General features: G+C 35.1%; 1 protein-coding gene across 5 annotated transcripts in view; it reads right to left on the minus strand.

Annotated features, from left to right (window-relative positions):
• The window catches only part of ZDHHC2 (zinc finger DHHC-type palmitoyltransferase 2), an 80,584-nt gene that overhangs the window by 9,780 nt on the left and 47,251 nt on the right, over positions 1–23,553 (minus strand). For all 5 annotated transcript variants that reach the window (XM_037831234.1, XM_037831233.1, XM_037831235.1 and 2 more), the window contains 7 exons: positions 21,827–21,947; positions 17,900–17,969; positions 17,170–17,202; positions 10,883–11,003; positions 9,277–9,409; positions 2,021–2,147; positions 824–916 (listed from right to left, as the gene is read on the minus strand). In XM_037831234.1, the coding sequence (XP_037687162.1) occupies positions 824–916; positions 2,021–2,147; positions 9,277–9,409; positions 10,883–11,003; positions 17,170–17,202; positions 17,900–17,969; positions 21,827–21,947 (698 nt within the window). The remainder of the gene's footprint in view (positions 1–823; positions 917–2,020; positions 2,148–9,276; positions 9,410–10,882; positions 11,004–17,169; positions 17,203–17,899; positions 17,970–21,826; positions 21,948–23,553) is intronic.

Raw genomic sequence — 23,553 nt, forward strand, 5'->3', positions numbered from 1 at the left:
ATCAGAGAAGGCCACCGGAGGAGACCAAGGGCATCGCCACATGGCGGACGCCTGCTCTCACTGGAACTCCGGGAGAAAGCACGGCCTTGCCAACTACGAGCCTCTAAAACCATGAATGAATAAATTCCTGTTGTTTAAGCCAACCCACTGTGTGGTATTTATCATAGCAGCTCTGGCAAACTAAGACAAATAATAATAAAGAAATAAACACATAATAAGTCAGTGACAATAAGAGCTAAGATAATAAAAAAATAAAAGTCAGGGTAAGGGGAGGGAAGTGGAGAAGCAGGTGATGTTACACCTGAGCAGAAATTAATGGAGAGAAAGGAAGAATATGGTGCACACTGATAATGGAATTCTCAAGCAGGTGGGTGAGGTTTCATTTGCACTCCAAAGGCCTGATCCAGGGAAGTTCCTCTGATCTCTTTAAATAGTTATCACCCCGAGGGAGGACACTGAAGGCCAGATGAAATTCTACTCTGCCTGATCACCTGAACGCTGGGGAAGCTAATTTTGACCACAATATTTTCTTTTCAACACTCTATTTTAAAAACCATAAAATATTTCAGCTAACCAATGTGTAGAGAATGAACACCTGTTTACCCACCACCCAAATTAATAAAGAGAATTTTACAAGTATAATAGAAGCTCCCCATGTACCCATCCCCAATCATATTCTCCTCCCTCACTCACTCTAAGTGAGAACCATGGTAGTCTATTTTATTATGTTCTTAAAAAGATTTTTTAATGGAATGTATAACAAAAAGACACAAGAGGATAAAATACATTATTTGAAAGTAAAAATAATAATACTTGGGCTTACTTTTTAACTGCTGAATTCAGTCCTGCAGGAGTAGATGGTTGTTCAGGATCCTGGTTAACAAGGCAGGTGGGAAAGGAGCAACCATCACCTAGACTACAATTAAAATAAAAACTTATAATTGAATCATGAAAAAGACTGTGCCGGTTTGTATATTTATGTCCCCCAGAAAAAGCCACATTCTTTAATGCATTCTTGTGGGGGCAGAAGTATTAGTGTGGATTGGGTTGGAACCTATTGGTTCAGTGTCCATGGAGATGTGACCCACCCAACTATGGGTGATAACTCTGACTGGATAATTTCCATGGAGGTGTGGCCCTGCCCACTCAGCATGGGCCTTGCTTAGTTTACTGGAGCACTATATAAGCTCAGACAGAAGGAGTGCATAGCGAGCTGGAGCTGAGAGACATTTTGAAGATGGCCATTGGAAGCTGATGCAGACATTTTGGAGAAGGCCATTTTGAAATGCAACATAGGAGCGAGCTTGCTACAGCCAAGAGGAACACTTTGACGAATGCACAGAAGCTGAGAGAGTAACTGCAGATGAGAGACAGTTTGAAGATGGCCGTTGAAAGCAGAATCTTGCTCTGGAGAAGCTAAGAGAGGACAAACACCCAAGAGCAACTAAGAGTGACATTTTTGAGGAACTGCTGCCTAGAGAGTAGCATCCTGGGAGAAAGCCATTTTGAAACCAGAACTTTGGAGCAGATGCCAGGCATGTGTCTTTCTAGCTAACAGAGGTTTTCCGGACACCATTGGCCATCCTCCAGTGAAGGTACCCATTGTTGATGGACACTTTATGGCCTTAAGACTGTAACTGTGTAACCAAATAAACCCCCTTTTATAAAAGCCAATCCATTTCTGGTGTTTTGCATTCTGGCAGCATTAGCAAACTAGAACAATACCATAGAGTGAAACCTGTTAAAATGCTGATGTTTTGACAGCAGAACATTCCTATATATTATAGGCAAAACATGTTTATCAGACATTGGCTTCAATACAGTGTTGAGGTCATAAAGATGAGTTGCCTGGTTTCCATATTGATATACGTGAATAATAAAAGCATTGCTTTACAACATTGGCATTCCTATGCAGAATTACGTAACTGTAGACCACTGGAACTAGAAACTTTTCTTGAAATTACCTTTTGCTGGATTACTTTCAGTAGTTTAAAACCTGAAAATTTTCATGACAAAGTACCTTGAAAAAATAGGTAGTAACCAATACTTCTTCTCATCACCAAATACTTGTCGTATGTTTTTACTGAAACCCAAGCTGAATCCATTCTTATCTGTTCCATGACGAAATACTGGGCTTCTGAAAGCCTCTGGAAAAGATAGTAGAGGAATCATGTGAATCAAGAGCAAATCTACTAGCAACCCCTAACATTTAGAAATGATCGAGTTAAATGAGTAAAACTGTCAAAATCAACTGATAGCATCCTGTGAGTACTTGCATGGCTATCGACAGCCCAATGCAGGTTATTTATTCTATTTTTAAATAATCATAAGATATGAGTATATCCATTTTAACCTTTAAGTGACCCTTTTATTATTATGGCAGCACATGTGCATTGTAGAAAATTAGAAAATTCAAGCAAGCAAAAAATTAAAGCATTACATCTGGATCTTTTGATGGATAGATGATAGATAGATAGAGATGGACACAGATATATACAAATCTGCATAGTTTTTTTTAAACAAAATGAGCCTTTATTTTATACACATTCTATGACCTGCTTTTTTCAATCAATAAACTCCATTTTCGAATTTCATTAAAATTTTATCTCCTCTAATGATAAAATCTTTACAGCTGACTCAAAAATGTACTTTAAAGCTGGTTTGTCCAAACCAGGACCCAATCCAGAAGCATTTAGTGCATTTGGTTATGTTACTTTGAATATGGAAGTTGAGGTTCAGAGAGGCTGCCGTGGGGCTTGCCCAAAGTCACAACAAATAAAGGACAGAAGTGGGACTTGAAAAGGTCTTCAGTGCTCCTTCCATTATGCTACATGTTCTTCTTGAATAATACTGAAATGCAAAATCTAAAATTATCTTTTTTGGAATATGAACAATTGTACAGTGATTTATGTCCCTCATTTAAAAAAAGAAAAATTAAATTTTACTAGTAGTGTCAAGGTACTATGAAGAAATGGTGATTTTCAAGATTCTTAGCATTTGTTGCCCTAGGATACACAGCTTTTTATAAAACATTTTTATAATTATAGGACCATTTTGTCCAAAAATGTCCTTTCATTGCTTCAAGTTAAATATAAAAGTTTACAGAAGTTAGAAACTTCTAGAAATGACACTAGGCAGCTAATATTAAAAAAAAAAAAAGACAACAACAGAAAATAGCAAGTGTTGGCATGGATTTGGAGAATTAGGAACACTCTATATTGTTGGTGGGAATATGAAATAGTGAGCTGCTGTGGAAACAGTTCAGCAATTCCTCAAAAAGTTAAACTTAGAGTAATCATATGACCTAGTAATCTCACTTCTAAGAATATCCCAAAAAGAAATGAAAGTAGAGAATCAAACAGACATGTGCACATCAGTGTTCACAGAAGCATGATTCACAGTGGTCAACTGGTGGAAACAACCCAAGTGTCCATCAACAGATGAACCTATAGACAAAAGGTGGTATAAAATATACAATGGAATATTATTCCACCATAAAAAGGAATAATGTGCTGATACATGCTACAACATGGATTAACCCTGAAGACATCATGTTGGGTGAAATAAGCCAGACACAAAAGGACAGATGTATGATTTCACTTCCATGAAATAACTAGAATATGCAAATTCTTAGTGATGGAAAACAAATTACAGTTCACCATGGGCAGCAGGAGGGGAAATGGGAGTCAATGCTTAGTAGGTGCAGAGTTTCTGTTTGGGGTGATGGAAGAGTTGTGATAATGGATGGAGGTGATGGTAGCACAAAATTGTGCATGTAATTACGGTACTGAATTGCATGCATGAAGGTACTTAAAATGAGAAATGTTATGTTGTATATGTGTTATCACATAAAAAATTAAAATAAAACTTCTAGAAACAATTCATTTACTTTTGGTTAAGTGTCCTACATGTAATTTGAAATAAGCTACTTTGCTTAGAAATTAGTTTGAGTGTTTTTCATCTTAATAGTATTTGCTGTTGTGCCAGTTTGAATGTATCATATCCCCCAAAACACCATTATCTCTGATGTAATCTTGTGTGGGCAGACCTATTGGTGTTGATTAGATTACAATTCTTTGATTGAGTGTTTCCATGGAGATGCACCCCACCCACCTGTAGGTGATAACTCTGATTGGATAATTTCCATGGAGTTGTGGCCCCGCTCATTCAGCATGGGCCTTGATTAGTTCACTGGAGCACTATATAAGCTCAGACAGGAGTGAGCTTGCTACAGCCAAGAGGGGTATTTGGAAGAACGCACAGGAGCTGAGAGAGGAGCTGTGATGAGAGGCAGTTTGAAGATGGCCATTAAAAGGAGACTCTTGCTCCAGAGAAGCTAAGAGAGGACAAATACCCCAAGAGCAACTGAGAGTGACATTTTGAGGAGGAACTGTGGCCTACAGAGGAACATCCTGGGAGAAAGCCATTTTTAAACCAGAGCTCCAGAGCAGACGCCAGCCACGTGCCTTCCCAGCTAACAGAGGTTTTCCAGACGCCATTGGCCATCCTCCAGTGAAGGTACCTGATTGTTGATGCATTCATTACCTTGGACACTTTATGGCCTTAAGACTGTAACTTTGTAACCAAATAAACCCCCTTTATAAAAGCCAATCCATTTCTGGTATTTTGCTTAACAGTAGCATTAGCAAATTAGAACAGCTATAATGAGATTTCACCTCAATGTTAAAAAGTAACATTGGTCATCTACTATAATTAATTTTCACTGAAAATACGGACTCTCACAGATTGAAGTATCCTTTGAGGTCATAAGGACTTACAAGTCCTGGTTGCATTTCCAGACCCCTCAACTTAGCCTCGAATGTTCTACATGGTCTAGCCCCTTCACCAACTTGACTGTCTATTTTTTGTTCCTTAGCTTACTACGCTCCAGTCACATGGACAGTTTCTCAAACATTCCTAGCTCTTCTCCTATAATTTTTTTCTTTTTTTTTTATTGAGATAAAATTCAAAAAACATAAAATTAACCATTCTCAAATGTACAATTCAGAAGCATTTAGTGCACTGATAATGTGGTGCAACCACCTATATCAAGTTCCAAAATATTTTCACCACTTTGAAAGAAACCTCATACTCACTCATCATTCCTCTCCATTTCCAGCCCCTGGCAACCACCAATTGGCTTCCCATCTCTATGGATTTATCTGTTCTGGATATTTCATATAAATGAAATCATACACTATGCAACCTTTGCACTGTATGGCTTCTTTCACTTAGCATGATGTTTATGAGGTTCATCCACAAGGTAGCATACATCAGTACTTCAATTCTTTTTATGGCTGAATAATACTCCATTGAATGAATATACCACATTTTGTCTATCCATTTATCTGCTGACGAACACTTGAATTGTTTCCATCTTTTGGCTCTTGTGAACACTGCTGTTATGGACTTTGCGTACTAGTATTTGAGTACCAGTTTTCAATTCTTTTGGGTATATACCTGGATCGCAACTGCTGGGTCATATGGTCATTCAATGCACAACTTTTTGAGGATATCCCAAACTGTCTTCCACAGCAGCTGCAACATTTTACATTCCCACCAGAAATGTACAAGGGTTTCAATTTTTTTCCCCCATCCTCACCACTTATTTTTTGTCCCCTGCCCCCAATTTTAACCATTTTTAGGTGTATGCTTCAGTGGTATTGATTATATTCGCAATGTTGTGCTCCCATCACCACCATCCATTACCAAGTCTTTAATCACCCTAAAGAGAAACTCTGTACCTATTACGCAAAAAAACAAAAAACAAAAAAAACTCCATTCCCCTAGCTACTGGTAACCTCTAATCTACTTTCTGTCTCTATGAATTTGCTTATTCTAGATATTTTTTATAAGCAGAAGCACACAATATTTGCTCTTTTGTGCCTGGCTTATTTCATTTAACATGTTTTCAATGTTTCAGTGTTGTTATATGTATCAGTACTTCATTCCTTTTTGTGCTGAATAATATTCCATGTATGTATATGCCACATTTGTTTATCCATTCATCTGTAATGGACACTTGGGCTGTTTCCATCTGTTGTCTACTGTGAGTAATGCTGAACATTGGTGTACAAACATCTGTTTGATTTCCTGCTTTCAATTTTTGAGGGATAGATACATGGAAGTGGAATTTCCAGGTCATATGCTAACGCCGTTTACTTTTTTGAAAAACTGCCAAACTGTTTCCACAGTGGCTGAGCCATTTTACATTCCCACCAGCAATGCATGGGAGTTCCAATTTCTCCACATCCACACCTACACTTACTTCCCATTTTTAAAATAATAGCCATCTTAGTGGGTATGAAGTAGTATCTCATTATGGTTTTTATTTGCATTTCTTTAATGGCTAATGATGTTGAGCATTTTTTCATGTGCTTATTGGCCATTTGTATATCTTCTAGGAGAAATGTCTATTCAAGTCTCTTGCCCATTTTTAAATTGGGTTGTTTTTCTGTTGTTGAGTTACAGGATTTTTAAATGTATTTTGGATCAACCCTCATCAAATGTTTGGTTTCCAAATATTTTCTCCCTTTCTTTAGGTTCTCTTTTCATTTTCATGATGAAGCCCATTGATATGCACAAAATTTTAAATTCTGGTGAAGTCTCATTTATATTTTTTTCTTTTGTTGCTCATGATTTGGTGTCATATACAAGAATCCTTCGCCAAATCCATATCATGAAGATGTACTTCTATGTTTCCTTCTAAGAGTTTTATAGCTTTAGCTCTTTGTATTAGTTCCCCAGCCACTAAAACAAATATAATACAGTAGGTGGGCTTAACAACAGGAATGTATTGGCTCATGCTTTTGAGGGCAGGGAAATCTAATATCCAGGCATCAGCAAGGCAATGCTTTCTCCCCGAAGACTGTAGAGATCCTTGGATCCTTGTCCTTTCTGTCACTTGATTATGCACAAGGCAGCATCTTCTCCTTTTTCTTTCAAGTTCTGTTGACTTTCAGCTTCTTTCCCGGTGGCTTTTTTTTTTTTTTTAACTGAACTTCATTCTGCTTATAAAGGAGGCCAATAATCTGGATTAAAGTCCAATCTGATTCAGTTGGCCACATCTTAACTAAAAATAACATCTTAAAAAAGCCCTATTTACACTGAATTTGGGAATCAGCTTTTCCATTTTTGCAAAAAAAAAAAATGGCCATTGGAATTTTGAAAGGGATTGCTTTGAATCTTTAGATCACTTTAAGTCATAGTGCCATTCTTACAAGAGTGGGTCTTCAACCCATGAACATGGATGGCTTTCCATTTATTTAGATTTTCTTTAATTTCTTTCAGCAGTGTCATGTGGTTTTCAGTGTATAATTGTTTCACCTCTTTGGTTAAGTTTGTTCCTAGGTATTTTATTATTTTAGATGCTATTGTAAATGGAATTATCTTCTTAATTTCCTTTTCAGAATGTTCATTTCTAGTGTGCAAAAATTCAATTGATTTTTGTGTATTGATCTTGTATCTGGCAACATTGCTGATTTCATTTATTATCTCTAATAGCATTTCCCATAGATTCTTTGGGATTTTTTCTATACAAGATCATATCATTTGTGAATAAGGGTGGTTTTACTTCTTCTTTTCTAATCTGGATGCCTATTATTTCTTTTCCTGCCTAATTGCTCTGGCTAGAACTTCCAATAAAATGTTGAATAAAAGTGGTGAAAGGAGGTCTCCTTGTCTTGTTCCTGATCTTAGGTGGAACACTATCAATCTTTCACCATTGTGTATGATGTTCACTGTAGGTTTTCCATAAATCATGTTGAGACAGTTACCTTCTATTCCTAGTTTTCTGACTGTTTCTATCATGAAACGCTTTTGAATTTTGTCAAAGCTTTTTCTGTATCAACTGGGATCATCAGGTGGATTTTTTCCTTTACTCTATTAATGTCGTGTATTACATTGACTGATTTTTGTGTGTTGAACCATGCTTGCATTCCTGGGAGATATCCCACGTGCTCCTGGTATATAGTCCTTTAAATAGTCTGCCGAATTTTGTTTGCTAGTATTTTGTTGAGGATATTTGCATCTATATTCAAAAAGGATATTTGTCCGTAGCTTTCATTTCTTATATCTTTGTCTGACTTTGACATCAGGGTAAAGCTGGCTCCATAAAATGAGTTTGGAAGTGTTCCCCTTCTTCAGTTTTTTGGAAGAGCTTGAGAATGATTGATAATTAATAAAATAATTTGTAAAATTCACCAGTAAAGCCACAGTGAAGCTTTTCTTGTTTGGGAGGGTTTTTTGTTTTGTTTTGTTTTGTTTGTTTTTTAACTGATTCTGTCTCTTTATTTATTATAGGTCTGTTCAGATTTTCTATTTCTTCCTTAATCAGTTTTTGGTAGTTGGTATGTTTCTAGGAATTTGTCCATTCCATCTAGGTTTTCTATTTTCTTAGCATATAATTGTGCATAGTATTCTCTATAATTCCTTTTATTTCTATAAGGTGGTAGTAATGCTCCCCACTTTCATTTCTAATTTTACTGACTTGAGTCTTTTCTATTTTTTTTCTTAGTCCATTTAGCTAAAGGTTTGTTACTTTGTTGGTCTTTCGAAGAAGCAACTATTAGTTTTGTAGATTTATCCATTATTTTCTAATTCTCTATTTTGTTTCTTTCCACTCTAATCTTTATTACTTCCTCCCTGCTGCTGGCTTTGGGTTTAGTTTACCCCTCTTTTTCTAGTTCCTTAAGGTATAGAGTTAAGTTATTGATTTGAGGTCTTTCTTCTTTTTTAATGTAGGTATTTACAGCTATAAATTTCACTCCAATCCCTGCTTTCCGTATATCCCATACTTACAGGGCTCTGAACACACTTTTTTCTCTGACTGGAATTTTCCAGCTTTTTTCCATGACTGACTCCTCTTCACACTAGAGGTCTTAGTTTAAATAGTTTTTGTTTTTTGAGATCTTCCTTAATAGCTCCCGAACACCATCCTTAGGTGTTCATTTATTACTTAGCATCCTCTTTGTTTCTTTCAAAGCACACTGCATTTTATAACACTTTTATGGTTAGTGTAAGTTTTCTCTGTTCCGACTAGTCTGTTTTGCCCTTGCTCACCATGGTATATCAACAATGCTTCACACACACGGGACAGTCAATAAACATAAATAATGGATGAATTTGTATGTCACTATGCCACATCCCACAGAAAAATGTAGGAAATAAGAATGATTCTTACCACTTCATGTGCTGGTATTTAATCACATGGCAATTTTTGATGAATATTTTTATATGTATTTAAAGTTCTGTGAACTTCAAAAATTGGATACTCACCTAATGTAGATTTATTTTTGCTGACTAGCCAACAATGATAGCCAAACAGAGAAGACAAGCTGACAGAAAACATAGCTGCAGCAAAGAATAAAAACATAATATGGAACTTGGCTTGAGTATCAGGTAGGCCATTCTACAAAGAAAGGAAGAAAATAAAATGTTTTGTCAAAAGGATAAGTATTCTCCCTACTTTAGTAAGTAAACTGGTAAGGATTTTTTTTTCCTTAGAATTTTTCTTAAGTTTAGATATGGAGAACTTTAAGAAATATATACGGATGTGTGTGTGTACATATATTTCATCAGATTAAGATAAATGTTTACTGGAATATGAATATATATTAGTGGAAAGATATTAAAGTTTGGGAAATTTATTATTTGTTTTGAAAAACCAAAACATAGAAAACTTATGGTAGAATGTATGTAAATTTTAATAGTAGGGAGTAAGATAAAAGGAACTATAAAATAAAGTTTTAAATTTGCTACCTGAATACTTTTTGTTATATGCTACAGATTTACACATGTTTTATTGTATATCATAATGCCAGAAAATGAAGGCTAATTGCCAAAATTTGGTTGCTATTCTTATCGAAGTTTTACAATACTGCAAACAACAGCATCAGCTACAAGAACACATACAACAACACATCCACAATAATGCTTTGAGCTAATTAAAATGACAGTGTTACAGAAAAGATCAACACTAGCATGTACCACCTGCTAAAATAAACCTTATAACATCCGTGGGCTGAAAAAGGCCACGTCAAGGCAAGGCCTGTTTGACGCTCACTGACTGTGTCCAAGGAGACCCAGGCACGCTCCAGAATGGAGGCCGTGGGCTGTGGGACACTTGAGACGCACCAGAGCTGCCAGAAGGTAGTCCCTTCTGATTCAGAGCCCTGTAGTACCTGTCAGAGGGACACGGGTCACAGATGTCTTCAACAGCTTGTGACAGCAGGGCCAGCACGGTGAAAACTCGGGCATTCCTCTCAAATATGTTTGATGAGGAGCAGTGAGGAACTGTTCCCTCACTAGGGATCATCTTCAAGCTGGACACTGGAAGTTCCTTTGAATGCCAGGAGCGTATCTACTCACATGTGTCTTCCTAGTGCTTAGCAATGTAGCTGGCACACAGGAGTCACTCAGTAAAAGTGTGACATTGAATTGGGTTCGAATCTTACATAAATGATCCAGATTTTCAGAAAGGCTTACCACAATAAAGGATAACAATGAAATAATACAGCAATCCTGATGGGGATAAACTGCTTTACACCATCATTTGGTGTTTGTAAAGAGTATATCAGTTTATTCAAAATACTCAATTTTAATTTTCTTTTTCCCTCATTTAAAACATATAATGCAGAAAGCAAATGAGTTACCTAAAGCCTAGTCAAGGCTAATAAAAATTCAGGATATTATAGGTGAGATGGTTTTTAAAATAGTCTTTTTACACATAAAGAAAACACTTATTTTTATATACTGAAAGTTTTTTCTTATATTTTGTATAAAATTAGCTGTAATCTACATAATCAGTCTCTGCAATAATTCACTAAGAAAAATCTATATTATATATTTTTGCATATCAAAAAGTCACAAGATGATGACTTACTGTCCAAAATTTGATAAAATACTGTAAATCAGTAGCAGCAATAAATATGCAGTAGAGTAGAGAATAAGCCAGGAAGAGGAGGAAAAACTTATAATTTGAAAATCCAACACAATTGTTCACCCTGTCAACAAAACAAAGACATTATGAATGAGTTTACATCATCAACATAGATATACACATGTTCAACCTGAACATACTGTTTGGTTTCATATCATTTTAAATTTATTGGCATTTCTTTAAGAATAACTCAAGATTTCTTTCCACTTCAGACAAACATAAAACAATACGTTAAACTAAACAGGAATTTCTGTGCTTGGATGTAAATTTTTTTGATATTTAATACTGCTTTAATTAATCATGAACCATGTGGCTGCATGTCATGTCTAATTACACAAATAAGTACATGCCTAAAAACATAGAGCCTACAAAAAACCTAACAAAATCATGCAGAAGTTCCTCCTCTAGGTTATCTTTGGGTTTGATTTTCAACTACGATTAAGTAACTTAAACACTTTCAAGTATTCCCAAAGAAGACATATTTTCATCAACTACTTGCCCGCCATCAGCACAGCACTGAAGCAACCAGGTTGTCAAAGTATATTAAATGGGCGGTTTGAGGAAAGACACAGGACTGGGAGCCAGACAGCCAGGTCATAAGGCACATTTGACACTACATAATTATGTAGACCCAAGGAAGTGAAATAATCTGTTAGGATTTCATCTTCTTTATCTCCAAAGTAAGCGTTCTGAGATCGTCTCTGAAAGCCAGTTTTACATTCTATGATTCCAAATATGGAGATTCATAAATATTTAGTCCCTGGTCTAAAATCATTACTTGGGGAAGGGTTAAGAATCCAAACTATCATATTGATAAACAAATACTGATGCAATTCATATTTTATACTCTATCAAAGTCTTTTTTTTCTTTTCATGATGACAAGGGTATTACTGGATGACCTTGCGTAAAAATATAATACCACACCGAAGTGGGAACTGGCCGTATCTTCACTGGTTCAATTAACTCTGTTAGCAGATATAGTGAACCTATTGCATAAAACATGCACAAAAGTTGCTTCACTCAAATGTCCCTGTTCCCCTTCTAACATGGCTAAAATAAGTTTACTCTCTATTACTTTGATAATAAACCTAAACATTTTTGTTTCTAGATTTTTAAAAACGAAATTGTTCACTTGAAAAATGTTTACATTTTGAACTTAAAAAATATAAGGTAAAGGGAACAGCATTAGATTTAATGATTTTGGAACTTAAGGGTCTTGTATATGGAAAATAAATTCATAAAGAAGCCAAAATTTGTGCACCCACACATTGTATGAAAACAGTTGTATTCGCAGCTCTAGAGATTCCAGTGTGATTGTAAACCAATTACCGGGATTTCCTTTCATGGTGCCTGATGTGAAATAATGGCAAGAAATAATATTGGGAACGGCTGTATATAAGACCAGTCTAAGTGTATTCAAAGGACAAGGGGAAAATTGGAAGGGATAAGAAAGGTTATTTTTTTTTCTAAAAGAATGTAAGAAGGAGGTTTTATGCTAAATGATAAATAGCATTTTTATAGAAAGTAAAATGATTTTAATTATAGATTTTATAACATCTAGTTTAGCTTATTTAACTTCTACTTCAGCTTGATGTAATTTGCTATGTCAGAGCCAGAAAACATAGGAGAAAGTGTAAATACAGACCAAGTATTTTAGTCTGCTGTACATTGCATACTAGCACTACTGCCTAGTGCCTTGTAGACTGAATTTGAAAAAGAAGAGTTATTCTCAGTCTGTGCTTCCTCCATCTAGAAAAGGAGTGACTTCATATGGATAAAACAATTCTCATGTAAACATCCTTCTTATGTTGTTTAAATTCAGTGTAAACAGTTGTTGGCTCCATTTCGAGACAATCCCTTTCTGAGTCTAAAGTGGTAGAAGAACATAACATTTTGGAAAGAATGTGGCCTATGAAGTCCAGAATACTTGGTATGTAAGTATTTTAACCTTACATACCAAGGTTAACCTTTTTTAAGCTTTCTGACCTTCACCTTCCTCCTCTTTAAAGTGGTTCAAATAATCACTACGACTATCATTGCTGTAAGGATTAGAGATTTTATATACATATAAATATAGTTTTTTTTCCTTCTCTCCTCCCCCCCACCCCCACATATAATGGGCACTCAACACTGAAGCTAAAATTACTTATTTGTATTAAATAACCTTTGGCAAGAATGTCAAAGTATGTTACTACTATAATTGATTAATGAGCTAAATTTTTATATTGAAAGACAAAATACTTCTATGAAAGAAATCACAATAAAGCAAATACTACAGATTGTCTACTTTAGTTAAAACACTAATCCCTTGGGCAATCTTAACTGGCCACAGCAGATATGCGGAAGTCACTGACAACAGACAGGAACTATTTATCTAACTTTTCAAATGCTCAAAGATGATAGATCCTGAACTTCAAAACCAATATACAGGACCTATATACCATGGCTGTCCCACAGTCTGGAAACATTGTAAAAGTTCTCTAATAAATGACTGTTACACTCACATATGGCTGTAAAAAAAGAACCAAGAAGTTCTTCATATACTAATATGGAAAAATCTCCAGGATACACTAGGTGAGTAGGTGGGGAAAAAAAAGGGCACAGTCCCAGTCCACAATGTAGTCATTTGTGTAAAAACAAAGGTATGTGTGGAGGAGGGTTGGGAACCACACACACACACACACACACACACACACACATTTCTATCTGAAAGAGTACATGTGACATTAACAGCACTGCTCCCCTTTGAGGAGGAGAAAAGTTTGGGGAGAGGGGCGCTGGGAAGAACATGTTCACTTAAAAAAAATCATAACAATGACTATGTATTACCTACAAAAATTTTAATTTAACATTTTAATTTGAAACTTTAAAAAATAAATAAAATGGCCACTTCATTCAACTGCACCAGGTGGATATTAGGCCTTTGGACGGCATTAATTCCTATACCAAACCCTTTGCAAGTCAACATGGCTAATGCTTTCTGCAAGTCAGTCCCCAGAGCCAAGATGGGGCTGGGCCAGTGGCTGCGCATGGGAGGCAACAGTGCAGAAAAGCAGAAACAGAAGTTGAAAGGTACTGCAGTGAGTTCATTCAACTTTCTTCATGTTTCCACTGAAGGAGGAGAACAGAACAGGTAGTATGTAGGTATGCAATCTGAACCCCATTTTTTAAAACTCTTAAGTCTTATATCTGTTTCCCTTTACTTATTTAGAAAAGTCTGAAAATTTGAAAGATTGTCAAATTATACTATAACTTTCTTAAAAAGACAAATTAATCGCAGGTTTAGAAAGATGGTATGGGATGGTATGATGGTAAAGTATTACTCTCTGTTTGTGTAACTTTGTGAGTATACCAAAGGACATAAAAGCTTTACTGATATGAACTGGCCTGAGATTCATCCTGATTGTTTCCACCTCACCATTCCTTATCATCACAATCGCTTTTTACTTGAAATTAGGAAAACAGGAGTCAACTCTATACCACTGATTTCTTTACCACTTTGCTAAATATATCCAGAGTACCCAGCTAAGGGTTCCCCCCAAAGCAGACCCTGACCCAGCAACATGCACACAGCTTCTTTGAGACAAGGAAAGACCGTGTATTATTAGCCAGTCCCTCGCTGGTTGCAGGAGGCCCCTGGAGGCATTAATGCCCTTGCACTTCTGGACTGTCTTGCTTGAGCTGAACACGTCTCCCCAGGCAGGCGAGAGCCCTCGAGCAGAGGAGAAAAGAGATTCAGGTACCTGAGATATGGAGCCATGAGCGGGCACGAGAACTGACCACCACAGGTGCGTGAACTCAGAGATATCTGGGTGGTGGGGATATATACCTCCCTCAGGGAGGGAGGTGGGGGGTGCCATGGAGGAATATAGGAGGATTAACAAAACACAAAAAACAAGTGGGGCACCAAAGAATGAATACAAATGAAAATTCATACAAAGAGGAGTTATTTTTCTAGATCTTTCTTTGAGAAAAACATCATTTGCATAGGCATTGACTAACTTTAATTTCAATGCAAATAAATCTAGGAGAAAAGGAAATCTGATACACCAATAGGTAACCTGAAGAGAAATCAGGACAAAGTAAACCCTACTTCCCCTATTGTTTCATGCTGCCAGACTAACCATTCCCTATTCCGGTCCAATGTACATCTGGAGTGATTGGTGGGCAGGTCTACTTTTCCATAGTACCATCCCTGAAAGGAGGTAAGTCTTGTAGGAAAAGCATGCTTTATATCCAAATCCAACCTGGTGACACCAGCATCACGGTTGTCAGGACTATGTGTACAAGAAGAGAAATTACAGAGAAAGGCAGGTGTGCTGGTTTGGATGTTATGTCCCTCAAAACTCCATGTTCTTTAATGCAATCTTGTGGGGGCAGATGTATTAGCAATTAATGTTGTTTAGGTTGGACTCCTTTGACTGAGTGTTTCCATGGAGATGTGATTCAATCAACCATGAGTGAAACATTTGATTGAATTATTTCCATGGAGATATGGACCCTGCCCATTCAGGGTGAGTCTTGATTTAATCACTGGAGTCCTATAAAAGGGCTCACAAACAGAAGGAGCTCAGAGCAGCTGAGAGAGACATTTTGGAGATGGCTGTTGAAAGCAGACTTTTGCTGACACTTTGGAGATGCTAGCCCAGAGTTTGCTCCAGAGACGCTAAGACAGGACAAAACGCCCCAAGCACAACATTTTGAAGAATGCACAGAAGATGAGAGAGGAGCTGGAACACAACCCGGGATCAGCAGATGCCAGCCACATGCCTTCCCAGCTAACAGAGGTTTTCCAGAGCCATTGGCCTTCCTTCGGTGAAGGTATACTTGTGTTGATGCCTTAATTGGGACATTTTCATGGCTTCCAGACTGTAAAGTTGTAACCAAATAAGCCCCCTTTATAAAAGCCAATCCATTTCTGGTATTTTGCATAATGGCAGCATTAGCAAATCAGAACAGCAGGAAAATCAACCTTTATTCATTAGACATTCAAATAATCCTCTAACTTACCTAATTTCATGACATAGAAATATTAGAAAACTTTAATGAATACTAAGTGGAAACTCTTAAAACTCTTTAAAAAAAAAAAAAAAAAAAAGTCAATGCCTTGACCAGGAGATAGAAAGAGGGCAGAGACCAGCCATTTGATGCTGAAGGACTACAGAATGTTTAGGATTGATTGCATAGATCCAGGAATAGATAGCATAATACTGTGTGATGGTAGCACAGTATTGTAAGTACACTGAACAAAGATGTCTGTGAGTAAAGTTGAAAGAGGTGGGATAGGAAAATGTATGACACCAGAGGTAAAGATAAATGATAAAGACTGGGACTGTATAACTTGGCAAAAACTGGAGTGGCCAATGACTGTTACTAAATATACAAATATAAAAATGTTTTTGCATGTGGGAAAGCAAATGAATGTCAACCATGTAGAGAGTTGAAAAAGGGATGGTATTCAGGAAAAAACATAATCAAAGCAAACTGGAGTCTATGGTCAACAGTAACATTGTAATATACCTCCATTAAATGTAACAAAGGCAATATGCCAATGCTAAATGTATATGAGAGGGGGATATAGGGGAGGAATATGGGATTCTTGGTAGTGGTGTTATTTGCTGTCCTTACTATTATATTGTATTGTATGACATGGTATTTTTCTTTTTATCATTTTTTTTCTTATTGCTAAAAAAATTTTTTTCTTATAGTAATCAATATGTTCAAGTGCTGATTGTGGTGATAAATGTACAACTTTATGATGATACCATGAACAACTGATTGTACACTGTGGATAAATGTATGTATGTGAATATAACTCTATAAAATTGCAGGAAAAAAAAATTGTCAAACCTTTAGATGAGTTAATTCTTTTTTAGAAATTTCCAGTGAAGTATCATATGCAATTTATACATACATTTTTGTGTATACTTCTGGGAAGTATTTTAGACAGTATTTATGCATGTGCATACAAAAGCCATTTGATCTGAGCAAATGTGACAAATGAATTTTTATAGTGTTAACCTACTGGTTTTAAAATTATTTCATGGAAATCCTCTTGAATAATGGCTCTTGTGAACTAAGTAAACAAATACTAGAAACCAAATCTGAAAGTATCTCCTATGCCAGCTAAGGCAATATTTCATTTATAAAAAGACTTAAATAGGTAAGTGATTCCAGTGTTAAAATTTATATGTGACTGAATCTTGTTTAAGGATAGAACCATACTCACCAAGGGCAATGATGATCCATCTTCAAAATACATCTAAAAAAAAAACAAAAAACACCAAACACTGTCCAAAATTTCAATCACATTAAACTATAAAAAGAAAGTATAAAACATAGCTATTTCAAAAGAGTTGTAGCAATTAAAAATTATGAAAATACTTACATTAAAACTGAGTAATAGCAAAAGTCCTCATCTAAAATAAACACTACAACCAATTCCAGTTTTGTTATAATAGAATCTTAAATTTAAAATATACATTTTAAAATGAAAATTAAATAAATTATCTTCTAAAAGCTAATATATAACTATTTATGCTAAAGAAATTGCAAAACATTCACAGATATACAGAAAGTCTAGATAAAACATTTCCTTTAATATCAATCTTTAAGCAAGTAGTACTATTATTGTCTTGTGTTAACTATATACTAACATCTGACCATCACAAAGTCAATTAAGTTATCTTTATAAAAATGGAAAACAGTCATAGCAGAAGTATTTGCTAACTTGAAGTAACCAAGTCAGAACTGCTAAAAATCGTTCACTTCAAGTCAGCATGAATCTGCCCCAAACCGTACTCTTATTGCAGGTGATTCCACTGATTATATGTCCCAAATAAAGGCTTGAGAAGCAAGAATAAAGAGAAAAGGAGATGATCTGGACAACAGTGAGCAAAGAAATACTACATTAAAAGAAACAAGCAGCATGAACTCTTAGAAGGAAAAGGTTTTCTTACTTATCACAGACGGAGCAGTGATGGCAGCGATCTGGTTTTATAAGTTGGCATCTGTCACAGTATCGGATTGCTAGGGAAAAAAAGCTCTACTTAGCCTTAGATGTAACACTGGATTGAATATATAATTAAATAGCTTTTATTATTTATCTGCCACATTCAAATTCTAAAAAATATACTGCATTGAAATTAGGTAAAAATTAGATATTCAGCTCTGTTTAAGTACAAAAATGGAATGAATTGGTTGTTGCCACAGTTCTCTGGAGAAGTTTTCCAAGCAAAGAGAACTTCTTGAGGAAATTTTTCTAAGACATTATCGTCAGTAGGTATAGTAAGGCTCACATAGGGTACAAAAATGTCCATTTCTGTGAAAGTAAACTCAATGTCTCCCTTAAGTAAATTTCTTCTACTCTGCTAGGATGACGAGCAAAACCATCGAAACACATTTTAGATATTTGTGAATAAATTGTATTAACTCCTTAAATTGGGACAGATCTCATGTCTTCTCTGTTGAGCAAGATTAGAAGTGACTATTGGAAAAAAAGAAAAAGAAAAAAAAATGAGTACTGGAGGAAGTGCTTTCAATAGAGAATTGTAATTCTTGTAACTGAAGCCCTGATCCTTTCTCTTCTAATACAGATATCAGAAACAATTGTGGATGACTGACCTGGAGTCACTATTTCATTATGCAAGCACCTCACAGGATGCAAGCAGTTCTACCAAAAGTATAGGAAAACAATTAAGTGGGCAGTCCAGTAGGATCAGTAAAACCAAACTAATGAGCTTAAAATTTGGAAAAATACTTGCAACAAACATTATATTAGCTAATATTATAATCCTGGAAAAAAGGAAATAGTTTCAATAAACTAAGAGTAAAATTAGTTCTTTTTGGACATTAATGCCTACCAGAGTTGTTTTCAATACTGAACTAAATTCTTAATGAACGTCTTATAACTTCTTTTTATAACTGCAGAGATCAATGGCATAGCTGCTGATCTCCTGAATGAAGTCTCACAGGTATATTCCAAGTGAAGTGATAAGAGACCACTGGCTGATTCAAAGTATTAAAGTCTAAGGAAGTGTTGTCAAGAAGAAATGTAATGTGAGCCACAAGTATAATTTTAAATTCTCTAGTAGCCACTTTAAAAAGAAGTAAAAGGAAACAGGTGAAGTTAATTTAATAATATATTTTATTCAATATATTTTAAATATTATCATTTCAAAATATAATCAATGTAAAATATTAATGAGATGTTTTCTAATCTTTTCCTTGTACTAAGTCTTTGAAATCCATCGTGTATTTTAGACTTCAAGCACATCTCAAATTGGACTAGCCAACTGAGCATTTTAACTGCTCAATAGCCACGTGGGGCGAATAGCTTCCATAATGAGCAGCACAGGTCTAAAGTCACAAAATTTCCAGGTGAGTTTTGGTGAATAACTCTAGGGAGCTATATCTAATGATTATCTCTACTTTAAAGTAAACTGGTCAAATTCCTTTCAAATCAAAGTGGGGCAGTAACTCACAGGAAATTAAAGCAACTTAGAAATGTTTTTTGCTTATAGTCTTTCATAAACCTAAATTTAGTTTTTAATTTAAAAAAACCACCCCGAGTAATGTATTATTAACACCAAAAACCATTGCACTGTAATTTAAAATAAACTGTCTGATAATCATTTAAAAATTTCTATAGTAAGGGGGACTTTTATTTTAACTGCCTTGCTTAAATGTTTGGAGAATTTATTCATTTTTACTTATGTAATTTAAAATTGTTTTTATAAATGTTGAAAAGAATAATAATATTTTCTGTATTTATTTACATCTGTGTGTAAAATAATAAACTAATTACACCACTTCGAATTATTACTCTCCTGGTCAAAATCTACCAAAAAAAAAAAATATATATATATATAGGATAGGATAGCGGGCAGAAAAGAGCTAAAATGCAAACAGCCCTTATGAATAAGAATAAGAATAAGAATGAGAAGCAAGTCTGGAGAGTCCTGCAAAAAAGCAGAAGATTGGCAGATCAGAAGAAAGCACAGGACAAATAGAAATGAGACGAGCAATCTTAATTCCCTTACTGCACAACCCACACCCCATACCCAAGTGCATCTGTGGTTTAATTTGCTCCATCTGTGTAGCAGTCGGCTTAAACCAGGCAGCTGGCATTTTTCAGTTTGGCGTTTGGACTTAGAATGGATGGCAAAAATCCTAAATTACATCAGTACCCACTTTCTTCCATTCTTTATAAAGAGGGTGAACATCAACTGATGTTGCTTTAGTCCACAAACTTTCCCAGAGTAAAAATGAAAGTTATCCATAGAATCCACGGGATCTGAGAAGGGTGTGGCTGGGGTGGGTGGAAAGGACCCCCTCAAATCCCTGCGTTCCTGCTGCTGTGGCTGCCGTGCTGAAGTCCATTCTAAATGATGCTGACCTCCACCTGCCACATTTTCCAGAACAGCATCAATCAAACAGCATTGCAATACATTTCTTACACTTTGTGTGATTTAATTTATTTAATGCCTCTCGACAGGTAATATCTATTTTAGCAGGCATCTAGAACTTAGCACAGGAAGTATAAATAAAGATTGTATTATGAAACCCAGAATCTATTCCAAACTATCATGGATCATAATCCCACCTCAGGAAATAGGCATAAAATACTTGAGAGGAATAGGAGATGACATCTACATAACATTATATAAACTACACAATGAGGTGACTTATACATCCAAAGTGTAGTTGTTGTAATTAGTGAAAAACATTCGTGCTGGTATGACATGCTTCCTCCTTTTTCTTAATTCAGTGATGTCTAGGTGTAACACTGAAGCAGCAATGAGAGACCAGGTTTTTCCAAGTTAAATGTCACTCTGGAAACTCAAGCAGAATTTATTTTTAGGAGACTTAAACTTCCTGAATATTTTGCTAAGGTTTATACAGACTACATACACACAAATATGCATAAACACATCTCTGTCTTTATGGGAAAGATATTGACTCAGGAAACAGAGTAAATTACCACTTGCTCATGGAACATTGGTACAGTGAAAACAAACAGGATAAAAATTGTGAGTGAGACTCAGAGTTAGATTCAATTATGACTTTAAAGTAAGCTGGAAACAAATATAAATAACATAAAAATATTAACAAGATAGTTCACATTCTTTTTTTCATACTAAATCTTTGAAACCTGCTGTGTATTTGACACAGCATCTCTCGGGTCAGACTAGCTGCATTTTTAAGTGCTCGATAGTCACATGTTGCTAGTGGGTACCCGAATGGGTGGCATGGATCTCAGGTCACAGCATTTCCGGATGAGTTTTGGTGGTCAAGTGTCAATAGGTCACATGTGCCAGATTTTAAGACAATTGGGTAATTATATAGCTGTTAAACTACCTAAAATTTCTGATCCAAGTAAGAGATTTATCAACTCAATTTTATTTGCAAAAATTAGCACACATTTTAAAGACAGAAGAAGACATCGTACCAAGACCTAAATTAAGTTTTAAATAATCTATGAAATGACTGTTTTAAATGTATGAAAAACATTAAAATTATTAATTGCATACTCAGATATTGCTCTCATAAATAAGAGTAGGAAGGCTTATAATTAAAACTTTAAAAATGAATACAACTACAAAAGAGGATTTCAGTAGTTCTAACATCTTCATTGATTCTTACCTAAGTAGGTGGAATAGAATTAGTCAGTTTTGCTTTGGTTGAGCTCTCCATGCCCAGTGTTATTCGTGTTTCCATTAGGTTTATGGAATTATACAGGGGAAGATGTAATAGCAATTCCAAGATATAACTCAATATTTTTAAAATGAGAGTATGACAGTATCAAGAATATAAATATACTTTCCAACAGTCACCCCAACACATCATTTTGATACTGTTCCAAGCCACCCATTATCGACATTTACCTCCAGACATGGTCCTTGTATAGATGGGAAGATCTTTGGCTGCTCGCCTAAGAACTTCCTGATGGGCTTCTCCTCTCGGTTCTCTCTCCAATAATTCTTTCTCTGCATAAGAGAGATGGAACTGTGGAATAGGTTTAAATCTTAATTAGTATTTCAAAAAAAATGATAATATATTGGTCTACTCTATTAAATCTAGAAAAAAATATGAAATATTAATGGTGTAAAGTACATATATTCAGAGAGATAATGAAGCTTCAAATCTGGGAAAATTTCTTAACTTCATTGATCATTAGTTTATGCATCTAGATAAATGAAATAATAATAATATTATAATAGTACCTAATCCCCTGATGTTTGTGAAACTCAAAGTGAATAGAGTATATAAAAATGCTTTATAAACTGTAAATTTCTATCCAAACATTACTTATATTAACAGATAAAATATATTAATAGATAAGATAGATCAATCTGGCTCTAATGGATGAATTTTTTCATTTGCATAACAGAACAAAAATAGAAACAAATCCAGCAGTCATGGTTTCTCATCTAAGTGAGTTTTAACTTAGTAATAATCATTACATGAATTCTCCTCCAGTAATCAAAGTCTATTAATTTTCCTTCTTATACTGCCAATTTGGAAAAAATCAATTGAAATGACATTTATCTGAAAAAAAAAAATGAAAATTTGGGGGGCTCTAACTTGGCAATCACAAAAACCAATTTTAAAACGTCTGTTTGAACTCCTATAAATGTGTTCCAGGAGCCATGTACAAGAATATTCACAGCATCATTGCTTGAAATATCAAAAACTAAATACAACTCAAATGTCCATCAAAAGGATAATGGATAAATTAGTTAGGGTATGATATATCCAAATAACGGATGGAATATTTATATAATTTATCTGGAATTCTTCTATAAGAGAAATTTGTCTCTTCTTCTACATTTATGTCTTTATTCAATAATTTATTTATATTGGTATAGAGATGTGGATATTTATCTTATACTTTGGGTTATAATCAAACACTATTTTATTTATTGTGTTGCTCAGTTTGCTCTAGCTTTGGCCAATGGGAGCTCTTTCAGTTGGCTCCCATGTTCCTTTGATATACTCCCACCAATGTAGTTTTTCTCTCGTGTCAAGGAGCCTTCCTTCTTTTTATTGGAAAATGGTATTAGAAGCTAAGATATAAACTCCAATATAGTTATCAGATTAAAGGAGGGTATAATTTTAAAAGGATATACAATTAAGAAAAAAAAGAACCTAAGATCTAATAACAAACAAGATTTACAGAATCATATATCCTTCTTATGCCAGTTGTTTTTAGGACAAAAATAGACATATAGCCTCACTAGCATCAAAAATATATAATTAAACTACAGAACTTTTTGCCTATTAAAGAGGCAACAAACAGTTTTCTTAATAACAACATGCAATGCCAAGGGTCTGATAAAACTGGTAGCATCATAATTTGCTACAATCTTTTTGGATAACAACTTGGCAAGTGACTTAGAGTTCCTTGATCTTGTAATTCTATTTCTGAGAATTTATATTAAGAAAATAATCCAAAATATGTGTGAAGCTCTATGTACAAAAATGTTAACAGCATTGTTAATAATATGAAATGTTGGGATCCACCTAAAAAGTCAACAGCTGGGAAATGACTAAGTAAGTTTTACCTATTCCAGTAAGAAGATTTTGCTACTTTTTAAATGACAATAAACCA

The sequence above is a fragment of the Choloepus didactylus genome, chromosome 3, assembly GCF_015220235.1.
Source record: "Choloepus didactylus isolate mChoDid1 chromosome 3, mChoDid1.pri, whole genome shotgun sequence".
NCBI classification, from domain to species: Eukaryota; Metazoa; Chordata; class Mammalia; order Pilosa; family Megalonychidae; genus Choloepus; species Choloepus didactylus.